Consider the following 13,308-nt stretch of genomic DNA (forward strand, 5'->3'; position numbering starts at 1 on the left):
CTCACGCCTGTAATCCCAGCACTTTGGGAGGCCGAGGCGGGCGGATCACCTGAGGTCAGGAGTTCGAGACCAACCTGGTCAACATGGTGAAACCTCATCTCTACTAAAAATACAAAAATTAACCGGGCGTGGTGGTATGTGCCTATAATCCCAGCTACTCAGGAGGCTGGGGCAGGCGAATCATTTGAACCCGGGAGGCGGAGGTTGCAGTGAGCCGAGATCACCCTATTGCACTCCAGCCTGGGCAACAAGAGCTAAACTCTGTCTCAAAAATAAATAAACAGGCCGGGTGTGATGGCTCACGCCTGTAATCCCAGCACTTTGGGAGGCCAAGGTGCACAGATCACGAGGCCAGAAGATCGAGACCATCTTGGCTAACATGGTGAAACCCCGTCTCTACTAAAAATACAAAAAAATTAGCCAGGCATGGTGGCGGGCACCTGTAGTCCCAGCTACTCGGGAGGCTGAGGCAGGAGAATGGCATGAACCTGGGGGGCGGAGCTTGCAGTGAGCCGAGATGGCACCACTGCACTCCAGCCTGGGCGACAGAGCAAGACTTCGTCTCAAAATAAATAAATAAATAAATTAATTAATTAAATTAAAGATTCAGGAAAATGGTCAAGAGGAAATGGTACATGTACAAAGTCTCACTGAAGTTTGCCTGTAATGTGAGAGTTAAATGACTTCGGCATTGTCACTCCTGCCTGAACCTGTGTGATCTTCTTGGTAAAATTAATGACTGCAGGGTTTTAGGTGAAAGAATACAGAAATCTTAAAGTATTTCATCAATGTCAAGTTGCAAGTGGGAAGCCCTGTAACATGGTTTCTTCTCCCAGTGTTGACAGAGCAGTGTGGAAGATGACTGCAGTAGACAGTACTGCGGCACTTTTTTGAGACATGACCCTGTGGATAAGCACTCCATATCAGTTAGTGATCAGGATATGAAATCGCTGTCTCTGCTTCTCATCTCTCATCTCTTTGTGCCATCAATAGGTTCTTAACATCGTCAGCACACTGACAGACCACTTAACTTTCTGAAAACCAAATACGCTTTTAACTACAAGTTCTGATTCAGATCGCTAATTTCAGTTCATAAATATAATAACATAATTGAAACACCTCGTCCTATTGCTAAATATCTGATAGAAAATTATTAGCTCTTTAACAATATTGTCTGCTAATAGAAGGTTAATACTTACTCTCTAATTTACAGGTACCAATGTGGGAATTAGGGAAGTCAAATGACTTGCTAATGGTTTCTGTACTTAATGGATATAAGCCTAATTTTAATGAAGTAAATAAATGTTGGTGTTCTAAGAATTTAGAACATTGGTGGTTTGCTGCTGTTGTAGTTTTTGGATAAAGCAAAGACATTTCTTTGTAATGTCCATAACCAGCGTTATTCTTATAAAGTTTAGGACTTTCATTTTGTAAATAGTCTTTTTTTTTTTTTTTTTAAGTGTATTGGCTACTAATTTATTTATTCATTCAACAAATATAATCGAATGCCTGCTCTGTTGTACTGAGTTCTCTGCTAGGAACTGGTCAGAAATACGTAAACGAGAGGCAGCACATCCACTGGAAAATCTACCAATACAAGCAGATGACACCCATGAACATTTTCTCATTTTCTTCTTTTCAGTGCAGTGTAAAATGTTTTAATACAGCAAAACCATTGTAAAAAGTAGGCCAGGTACAGTGGCTCACGCCTGGAATCCCAGCACTTTGGGAGGCCGAGGCGGGCAGATCACCTGAGGTCAAGAGTTTGAGACCAAGCCTGGCCAACATGATGAAACACCATCTCTACTAAAAATACAAAAATTAGAGCGTGGTGATGCATGCCTGTAATCCCAACTGCTCAGGAGGCTGAGGCAGGAGAATCACTTGAACCCGCGAGGCAGAGGTTGCAGTGAGCCGAGATGGCACCACGGTGCTCTATCCTGGGAGACAGAGCAAGACTCCGTCTCAAAAAAAAAAAAAAAAAAAAGAAAGAAAAAGTTCTTATATTGTTGGGGAATGGGGAATGTACTCATTGGGCACAGGGTTTTACTTTGAAACAGTGGAAATAGTTCAGAACCAAATAGAGGTGATTATGGTTTACAACATTGTGAATGTATTAAATGCCCCAGAATTGTTTACTTTAAAATGGTAAATTTTATGTTACTTGAATTTTGCCTCAATACTTTTTTTTTTTTTTTTTTTTGAGGTGGAGTCTGGCTCTGTCACCCAGGCTGGAGTGCAGTGGCGCGATCTCGGCTCACCGCAAACTCCGCCTCCTGGGTTCACGCCATTCTCCTGCCTCAGCCTCCCGAGTAGCTGGGACTACAGAGGCCCGCCACCTCGCCTGGCTAGTTTTTTTGTATTTTTAGTAGAGATGGGGTTTCACCAGGTTAGTCAGGATGGTCTTGAACTCCTGACCTTGTGATCTGCCCGTCTCGGCCTCCCAAAGTGCTGGGATTACCGACGTGAGCCACCGCGCCCCACCTGCCTCAATACTTTTTTTAAAGTTAATGTAGTTTGTGGTTTGTTCCTGTTCATATATTGATTTGACTTTATACCATATACTGGAATTGGGAGGTAGCTGAGAAGTCTAGCTCAGTCCCTTTCAGGTCTTGTTTTGTATCTTTCAGTAAAATTCGAAAGTTTTTTATTTTCGTTTTGTTTGTTTTTTTGTTTTTATTATTGTTTTTGAGATGGAGTCTCACTTTGTCATCCAGGCTGGAGTGCAGTGACGCACTCTTGGCTCACTGTAACCTCCACCTCCTGGGTTCAAGCGATTCTCCTGCCTCAGCCTCCAGAGTAGCTGGGACTACAGACACCATCACGCCTGGCTAACTCTGAAGTTTTAAAAACAAATCTCAAACATTTCTTGTTGAGGTTATCCTTATTTATTTTTCTTAAATTATGGATGGGATTTTAAAATATTTTTAAATTGTTTATTACTGCTACACAGAAGAGCTATTGAGATTTGACTGTTTCATTTATATTCAACTAATATAATTATTAACCTGATTTTAAAATAACAGTAGAGTATTTTCAGTTTTTCTAGGTTTATGATAAAGACCCTTAAATTGAGTATTAAAGCTGAGCTTTTGTATTCTTTGTCCGTTAGGAAAAATAGGGATGGATTAAATACTTCTAACTATAATAATTGTATTTTCTCTTCCTTTTTCCTAGCATATCTTATTTTGATGCTCTGTTAAAGCCCTGGCTGTTTGTGTATTTTTCCTCTGCATTTTCCTCATCTACGTATGTAGATGATGGTGTAGACAGCAGGATCAGAGGGAGATCAGAGGCAGCTGGGCTTCTAGCTTGGGGATTGGGAGCAGAGTGAATCCCATGGTAGGGGATGGTGCAGGTTAGGTGTGAGACAGGCTGAATTTGGGAGAGAACTGGCTGTCTGCCTCTGTTCACAGGTGACCCTATCCTTAAAGGCAAGGCAGGAGACATAGTTGTAGGGATGGGCTTCCCATGGACTTACGATGGTTCCTGCATTTGAGCTCAGATCCTCACCAATGCTTTTGTGGTGTTGATGGCATACCTAACTTTTTGTATGTCAGTTTTTTGATAAATCAAGAATAGATTGATTTAAAAATATTTCTGCAGGAATGTTTAAGAGTGTACATGGGATATGCAATTTCTAAACGCTTGATGGTCTTTGAGTGCTTGAAGATAAACAAAGGCATTGTGACTTGAAAGTAGTAGTATTTTAGAATGGAAATTCCGCCTGAAATGTGTCTGATAAAGAGTTAAACTATTTTCAGAAATGAGGATGCGTGCAGCCCGTCCCTGCGATGAAAGGCCATTTCCCATTGATTTGATCACACTCTTTTTTCTTAAGCCCTGCTTCTTCCCATATTCTGTGCTTGGCATGGTCATTAGGGACTTCCGCCATCGGGGATGGGATGCTCCTGGCTATTCCCTGAGCTATACTTACCCACAGTGTAGTTCTGTACATTTCCTGGCAGTGTGTGGCGTGTACATCTAAGTGGTAGGACTTAGGGAAATCACATGATAGGCAGCGCTGTAGAGGAGGAGAATCAGTTGGGGTTGCTAGCTTTTAATTGAAGTTTAGTTGGAGGTGCAGTGGGGTGAGACTGTTATGACAGATTTCAAAATGTAATGATAGGAAAATGAGGTGGGTTCATCAAAGTCAGGGTAAATACGGAGCAACGGCTCAGCAACTCAGCGTGAAACAACAGCTACAAACCCTGAAAAAATACAGAGTAATTAAAATGTGCATTGTGCAGCCCTCCTTCTCAGTGGGTACCTTTCCAAGGAAAGCAATAACTTTATTTGAAAAATATAAACACGAATTTGGAGACGTAAATTACATGCATATTTTAATCTTGTTTATAAACATGGAAAGTTTTCAAAATGTAAATATAATCACGTCAGCACACAACTGCAGCTGAAACCAGGTTTGAGAAAGACCTCAAGAAGGTAAAAGGTCCCCCAGATCCCCCAACCCCAACCCTATCGGTCTACCTACCCTTTCTGTATATTTGGAGAAGATGAGGTGGAATTCTATCCTCCTCATTCTAAGGACACAAACCCTTATCCCTTATTTTTTAATGTCACAAATGGGTAGTAGATTTGACTTTTTCTCTCTACTTCCCCTCTCCTCTCTTCCCCCTTTGGTCTACATGTGTGGTGTTGGAGATTAGCTAGTGAGAGGCAATGGTCAAGCATTGAGTAATCTGCCACGTGGAAAGGAGGAGGAAATTTACCCCAATAGTATCTGCATTCTTTGATTTTCATGCCGTGATCATGCAAGTTACCACAAAATGAGCCAGCTCTAGGGATTAAGCTGAGGGAGACAGCATGAGATAAGTAGAGAACTCAGCGAGCTGGTGTTGAAATGTGAGTGGATTCTGCCTCAACTGTGCCTTGCTGCCACAATGATTTTTGGACAGAGCCCTTCACTTTTCTGAGCCACCGTGTCTCCATCTGTTAAAGTCATTGACTTGGCCTGAAAGGAGCTCCAAGGTTCTTTCCCATTCAGATTTTCTATGATACTGTAGCCCATGGATTCACTCCAATCTAAGTGGGGTCCTGGAGATTTAAACCAATGTGGTACTCTTCTTGAGTCCCCAGAACATTTCTCAGGGTTCTGAAAAGACTCAAGAGGCTCCTCTGCCAAAGACTGTCCATGCTGTAATTTAAGGCCAGGACTTCCTGAGACTGTCGTTAGAAGTCCCTGGTCCTGGCCTCATTTCTGCTGCCTCCTTAGCTTTACAAAGGGCCTTCCTAGTAGGGAATGATGTCTGTCCAGACCATCAAGGCTTGTGGTTGGAGCTACCATAGAGATGACTTAGTGTAAAGAGCCTACATCTGTGTCTCCAGTGATGACAGAAGTGTCTAATAGGGCATCTATCCTGCATTTCTCTCTCAGTGCATTTCCTTATTAGAGTAGAATAGTTGAAATTTATAGGATTGTAAGAGAGATAGTTATAAAAGCAACCTGTCATTTATATACACTACATCAAAAGAAATTAAAGTGTGGTATTCAGGGAAGCTTAGCTTTAAGGATTCAAACCCAAAGTTTAATCTGAAGAGTGTTTTTAGTATGCTGTTATATCTGGGTGATTCCACCAGGAGGACCTGAGGTCAAGTATTTTTTTGATTAATTGTTTTAGGGTAGAAAACAGAAAGCACATTGAAAATTCAGCATTTGCCCTGCCAGCATGTGACACAGTAGGAAATGGTTGGGACTTAGAAGTAGGATAAGAGACATGATTAATGATTCTGTAGGTTTGACAGTAGATTTTCTAATTCAGACCACTCATTCCCACCCTGAACGCCAAAGGAAATCTTTCTTCCAATGACCATCAAGCCCTGGTCTGACTGAGACTTTCCTATATAACCTTCGTGATGGTCACCTCAGGCTTCCCTGGAAGAGGATCAGGTTCCAAAAGAGCTCTCTGATCTAGTTTTATCAGAGTGTCGGAATGGTGACGTTTCCAGAGCAGTCCCGGGGTAAGGAATTGGGAATGGGAGTGAAAGCTTGTAGTAAGTGTGTGGCCAGCTGAAGCTTTTGGGAACACAGAAGGAAGGATGAGTATAGGAAAGGGTGTGAAGTGTTAGTAAAAGCACTGGTGTCATGACGTTGAACACTCTTTTTCTTGGCTCATAAGGATAGATATGCATGTTATCTTCATGCACTACTCGTAACGGTGGCTGTGCCTTGCACATTTTGTTGTTGGTCTTTTAATGATGAGACTAGAATGAAGCAAGAAGATAACATTCCTGTTTTAACGAAAATTCACCAAATAATCGACAAGAAAATAAACTTCACCTAGAAGTTCCCAGACGATTGTATCAAAGACCTATACGAAAGAGCTAAAACTGTCTGTAAAACTCTTGAAAGAAAATAAACATACAGGGAAATTTTCATGGCTTGAATTTAGCAATGTTTTCTTAGATACGATACTCAAAAGCTCGAACAGCAGAAGAAAAAACAGATAAATTAGACTTCATCAAAATTAAAGTTTTGTGCCTCCATGAACACTGCCAAGAGCGTGAAAAATAACCCACACAACGGAAGAACATATTTGTAAACCATATACCTGCTAAGGGTCTGGTATCCAGAATATACAAAGAACTCCTATAACAAAACAATGAAAAGACAACCCGATTACAACATGATTAAAGTACTTGAATAAACATTTCTCCAAAGAAGATAAACAAATGATCAGTAAACACAAGATGCTCAGCATCATTAGTCATTAAGACAATGCAGATCCGGTGGCTCATGCCTGTCATCCCAGCACTTTGGGAGGCCAAGGCGGGCAGATCACGAGGTCAGGAGTTCAAGATCAGCCTGGCTAACATGGTGAAACCCCATCTCTACTAAAAATACAAAAATTAGCCTGGCATCGTGGCACATGCCTGTAGTTCCAGCTACTCGGGAGGCTGAGGCCAGAGAATCACTTGAACCTGGGAGGCAGGGGTTGCTGGGAGGCAAGATCATGCCACTGCACTCCAGCCTGGGTGACAGAGCGAGACTCCATCTCAAAAGAAAAAAACGAAAATGCAGATCAAAGCCACAATGAGATACCATTTTTTATCTACTAGGATAGCTATTATAAAGTAGAATAAAATAGCAAGTATTGGTGAAAAGGTGGAGAAGTTAGAACCCTCATACATTGATGGTGGGAATGTAAAATGCTATAGCCACTGTGGAAAACAATTTGACAGTTCCTCAAAAAGTTAAAACAGGCCAGGCACGGTGGCTCATGCCTGTAATCCCAACACTTTGGGAGGCCGAGGCGAATGGATCACCTGAAGTCAGGAGTTTGAGACCAGCCTGGCCAAGATGGTGAAACCCCATCTCTACTAAAAATACAAAAATTAGCTGGGCATGGTGGTGGGAGCCTGTAATCCCAGCTACTTGGGAGGCTGAGACAGAAGAATTGCTTGAACCCAGGAGGCTGAGGTTGCAATGAGGTTGCAATGAGTCAAGATCGTGCCATTGCACTCCAGCCTGGGCAACAAGAGAGAAACTCGGTCTCAAAAAAAAAGTTAAGACAGAGATTACCATGTGGTAACTCTGTGTGGCCTTGGGCAAGTCATGTAAACTTTCTGGTCCTAGGTGAAAGACTTGGATAAATCCCTTAATTCTGGGTAGGAGAAAGTCTCGATCACGTGTGGGGCCTTTTCAAGCCTCATGGATCTTCCTTCACCCTGGCGCCTTACTCGAGTGAAGGGGAGAGTATTTCAAAGGAAATGTTCTTCCCCAGGACAAGGAATGAGCTGGCAGACACAGGGCACGGAGAGTGTGATGGCACGGTCCCTGGTAGAGCCTTTGTAATTTGTTTAAAGTCCTAGTGCTGATTCTGATGAGCCTCATGCCCCTCAGAACTGCAGGCAGTAAACTCATTCATTTCTTCATACACCTACCACCAGCCAATAGTTGTGGGGTGTGCCCCATGCTGTGTGAAGCATGGTGCTGGAAGACAGGGAGCCCCAGAATCCAGGGAGCTGATGTTTCAGAGGGAGGAGATATTACTGGAGACTTCATTATTGAGTTGCAGTCGTGGCAAGGGCTCTGAAGAAGTGGAGGCTGCTGTGGGCAAGCACTCCAGGGTCAGGGCGGCTGCTCTGAGGAAGCTGTGGATCAGCTGCTGTCTGAAGGATGACTTAACTAGGAACTAACTAGGAATGAATTCAGGAAATTAACTAGCAAAACCAGGAAAGGTGCAGATAGCATTCCTGGTAGAGAGGGAACAGTGAGGAGGAAGGGAGAGTGGGCTTGGAGAAGAGACTGCGGAGAAGAGCCTCATTCCAGGATGTCACAGTGACATCTCCTCTCAGGTTGACATCCTTGAATTGTAGGACCAAGAGAAGTGATCTCCCTGAGACCACAGGTAGGCACTTTCACCAGCATCCACTGCGTCTGTGTCCCCACCAACCCACATCCTACGCTCTTGGCTGTGTAGCCAGCAGGAAACACGTAGTATCTCTGGAACTTAAAATGCTCCCCCGAGTCGGCTGTGACCTGAAGCCACTGCACCTCAGAACCTCTTTAATCTGCACAGCACAAGGCAGCGTGAGTGACAGAACGAGTGACTCGAACGTGACGCCCCACATGCCAGACCAACATCCAGAGGATGTTTCTCTTTTTGGTCTTTCAGTTTTCTGCCCATCAAACCGGTAAACCAAGGCTCTGAGGACGGTGGAACTACCAGACTTTTACTTAAGCAGCAGCACCCATTGTGGTACTTGGTAGGCCCACCGCGTGTATTTGGTGGATAAATTGGATCCACTGTTGTAGCGGAGGCCACAGTTTCCGCACGTTAGTGGCGCCCAAGGTGGATGGAGCTCATACCTGCAGGTCACGTTCAGTGCCCCTAGGAGCCCATCCCGGGCAAGGGGTGTGGTTTCAGGGGCCACAGTTGAGCCTCTCGGGTGTGTGCGTGGTGCTCCAGCCGGAGATGGGGGAGCAGCAGCCACAATGGGAGCTGGCTGTTAGGGAAAGAGCCTGTCTACCAGTCCCGGCTCAGGCATCCCCTCAACCTGTAACTCGATGAATTTTTTTTGGCGCAGGGGGCCACTCATTTGGAATCTTGCATGTCTTCTGTGTGGTCATCGATCTATTCCATCAGGCTTAATTTTTTTTTTCTTTGCTTTCAGGAGAGTAGATCTGGAGAAACCAACAGCTGTGTTGAAGAAATAATCCGGGTAAGATAATTCTTTAAACAGTCTTACCAATCTGTGGGACATAGACTCTAAATGGGAAGGAAACCTGCGGCTCCATGATAAAGGAGCCCACAGTTTGTTGTTTGACGTGTACGTTTTCTGAGAGTGGTCATATAAGTTTTTGAAACAACACTTCTGTTAGCAATCTAGCAGCTGTACCCCCTCTGGGCACCTCTGCACAGGCTGAGGTGACACCCTATTAAAGTGATCCGCTGGAAGACAGAAGGAGAGAATTTAGATGAAAAAGATGCTGGTGCTCACATTTGGATTCCCCATTTATCACCCTGCTGTTTAAAAGCATCCTTTAATAGTCTGTACTTTTTTTGAGTCAGGCAGGGGTTGTCTGGTTATTTTTCCTGTAAACTTAATTGGAATCAGAAGCACTTGACAAAGAGGTAATGTTGAGGATCTGGAGCTCTTACTTCTCTGTTGTTCCACATGTTACTCGCCCTGTCACCCTCTGCGAGCCTGTCCTTTTCATCACCGTTGTGGCTAGTGCGGGTTCCCTCCCTGAACCAGTTTCGTGCCTAGCTTGACTTAGGTTGAGCTGTTCTGCCACATCAGTGTTTTCCCAAATATTCAGACACATAATCAGGATGTCGTCATCAACCCATATTTTCCTTCACTCATATTTTTTCGGGGGAGTTACCTAATAATTTATAGTTCTCAAAAAGCTGATACTACACTGGGCAAAACACCAAGACAAATTAGGCCAGATGGTATGGAATTTCACTGTTAAAAGAAAAAACTTTATTTTCATTTAATATGGTCCTTTCTTTTGGATATCCTACACACTTTTTTTTTTTAATGCTGGTGAATTACAGTAATATAATTACTTGGGTTAAAATTTTACATTCACAACGATTTTAAAAAGCAGAATGTTTTTCTTTCTGGAAAGCATTATTTCATAAATAAGTCGCACGTTGACCAGAATAACTAATTGAAGTGTGATTTGTTGAATTCATAATGATTTTTTTTTCTGGCAGAGATTTATAGAGAAAGCAATTGTCAAAACAGGCAGCTTCATTTCTGGTATTTAAGTATATGTTAAATAAAATAGTCTATTTTATATCTATATTGTCTCTATTCTGGGACTTTGTTTCCAGTTAAAGAACAATCAACATAAGATGCTGATATAACTTTTCCTGTTTTTCTCTTTCAACATACTTTCATGTTTGCAGTTCACATATTCCATTTTTAAGCCATTTTCCTTTGATTGGTTATGGTGTTTATGTCCGCAAAAAGGTAATACCAGAACACACCAATCCCCTCTTTGGTTTCCCTAAGTAGAAAAATTCTACCTTCTTATTCTGTCTTGGCCCTTCTGAGGATATGGGAGAAATCCATCCTTTGATGTTCCTATTCTGTTTTCCATACAAGGCTTGAAGTTTGAATAAAGACTTGAGTAATTTACACACCAAAAGAATAGAGTTTAGGTAAAGCAAAATTCAATTTGAATAAAACTGAGTGTCACAATCAATAGCTCATTCAGCTTTACACTTACTGTTTTCTAAAGAGAGCTGATGAGAGCCTTATGTCCCCTCACCCCAGTCCTCCCCTCCCCACCCTCCCACCGCCAGTGCTACACCTGTGCCACACCCTCTTCAGATGAGCCCTGAAACAAAGGGAGAACATGGACCCACCGGATCACTGATTTGTGTCCATATGCAAGGCTGAAGTTTGCATGTGTGTGCAAGAGGGCAGTGGAGATGGTGGCTGGATCAGGAGGCAGCTGAACTCCAAATTCCACTCTTCCTAGCCCATGAGCAGCAGTCAGGAGGGGAAGTGGGATGGACGAGGAGGAAAGAGAGATGATGGTGGCACTAGTTGAGCCTGGAGCTTTTTACTCTCTCTCCCTACTTGTCAGCCTAAGGTGTCAGTAGTAGTAGTAGTTGGTATCTGGGGAGCTCCTAGGGGATCGGGTTAGTGTTCCCAGTGTTTCCTGGAATGGCTTTCTGTCTATGCCTGCATCACTGACATTAGTCATTCTACAAGATCATCTACCCCTCTTAACCTCCAAACACAAGCATAGGACTCCTTCTTGATTACCGCCCATAGTATTTGTTGTGTATCTGTCACACACCAGCCTTCCTCCAAGACTGTGGCCCCAAGGAGAGGGAAAGCCAGAGTGGTTGGTGAGTAGGTAGATAAAGCTAAGCAGGAGAGGCATAAGGAGCTAGGTCATAGATCCTGTAAGATGGGGATCAGCTGAGCATTTGAGCAGAGTGATGTGATCACATTAGCAGTTTAAATGCACCACTCTGGCTGCTATGGAGAGAGGATCCACGGGGAAAAGGAGAAGCAAGAAGGAGTGGGAGGCTATTGCAGGAGTCCAGACCAGAGATGCTTGGTGGTGCGCTCACGGCCATGGGAAACATTAGGGGAGATCCTGGCTTGTGGGAAGGGTGGAAATCATAAATTCATTTTTAGACATAGTGAGTTTGACGTGCCTTTGGGACATTCGAGTAAACCACGGAGAACATAGAACAACCTGTTGGAGGTCAGGAGGTCAGAGCAGAGGTCTGAGCTGTTAGACCAACATTTTGGATTAATTAGCATGCCATTGGTAATAACACCATAGAAATAGGTAAATTTTTCTGGAGAGAGACTAGAGACCCAGAAACAGTGAGAATCTAGATTCTGACTTTTAGAGACCAAGGGAAGGAATAGCGGCTGGCAAGTGGAAGTGAGAGAGAGTGACAAGAAACGTGGAGGGAAAATTATGATGGTGAAAAGTCGTGGAATCCAAGGAATGAGATTCAAGCTCAGTGGTGTTCAGAGTTTCTGAGGACGAGAAAGATGAGGATCTAAAACCACGCAATGGATGAGAGCCCAGAAACGTTGCTGGTGACCTTTGCGAGTGCCCTTTTTGTGGAGTAGAGGGGGCAGAAGCCACACTAGAGAAAAGAGAAAATGCAGTCAGTGAATTTAGAGACCTCTTGGGAGGAAAGGCTGTAGCTTCCCTTCAGCTCCCTTTCCAATTGCAGTACGTCCCTCAGACAGTAACCACCACCAGGCGATGAAGAGCTGATGTTGACTGAGCGTGCATTATGTGTGAGGCACAGTTCTAAGCTGTGATTTAACCCTCACAGCTGCCTCATGAGGTCAGCGTTGGTAACATTCCCATTTTACAGATGAGGAAACTGAAGTGAGGATGAGTTAGACACAACTTGCCCAAGGTCACACAGCTAGCAAGTGGCAGAGCTGGGATTCTAATGAGGACGCCTTGCACAGCAACCTCTCTTAACTATCGTGCTGACTTACTAGATGAAGACGTTCCCCTGGCTCTTTAACGAAACCACTCAGGCAATTCGTCGTGAACGGGAGGTTTCCCGTTTCTACCTGTTTATGATTCGAAAGTGCCAGATTATGCATTTAGGCACTTAAATTCAGAGGTTTTATAGCCATGTTATCAACCTCATCTTTAACTTGTTCCTCTCTCCTCCTTATTTTTGCTGAGGTGACTGTTTTCAAGTCATTTGAATATTACATTGTGTTCTAACATATAATTATTTTTTATCCTTACTCAGAGAATTTTAATCCTGGGACCTAATAAATCTGTGTGTTATTGCAAATTTCTCTTAACTGAGGGAGAAATTAAAACAGAGTTCTGTGAGGATGGGCGATCAGGGCTAGAAGCCTTCGTGGCTGACATATGTTTGTAACAAGCAGTTTTCTAAGTTACACTCTATTTCATCCTTAAAGGTTCCAGTGCTGTAATACTTAGGTGCTTTTCATAGCATTATCCATTAACGTAGAATGGCATTAACATTTGTTCAGCAAATAAAATTGGTTTACAACTTAATGGGTGGGGGTGCAGGGGTGGAATCTAGGATGTGCAGGTTTTATGCAAGGCAGCTCTACATGGCATTTGTTGAAGACACGCATAACATAGAGTGCCTTTGTAATAAGAGACCAGTGTTTGAGATTCTGGTTTGGAGTTAAGGAATGAATTTAGAGACAATTTCAGTGCAACATCTGAGCAGATTACTTTCTTGGCTGTCATCATCTTCGGCCACTAATTTAATTCCAGTGTGCTGCAAAATATTCTTAGGGAACATTTACATAGAGTTGCATTTCTGTTTATCTGAAGGGGGTAAGGGGTAC

The 13,308-nt window shown here is 43.2% G+C and overlaps 1 protein-coding gene across 5 annotated transcripts in view; it reads left to right on the forward strand.

Annotated features, from left to right (window-relative positions):
• The window catches only part of AFF3 (AF4/FMR2 family member 3), a 599,573-nt gene that overhangs the window by 261,525 nt on the left and 324,740 nt on the right, over window positions 1–13,308 (forward strand). For all 5 annotated transcript variants that reach the window (XM_009184764.4, XM_009184766.4, XM_017947790.3 and 2 more), the window contains one exon: window positions 9,136–9,183. In XM_009184764.4, coding sequence (XP_009183028.2) covers window positions 9,136–9,183 — 48 coding nt within the window. The remainder of the gene's footprint in view (window positions 1–9,135; window positions 9,184–13,308) is intronic.

This window comes from Papio anubis, chromosome 14 (assembly GCF_008728515.1).
Source record: "Papio anubis isolate 15944 chromosome 14, Panubis1.0, whole genome shotgun sequence".
Classification (NCBI taxonomy): domain Eukaryota; kingdom Metazoa; phylum Chordata; class Mammalia; order Primates; family Cercopithecidae; genus Papio; species Papio anubis.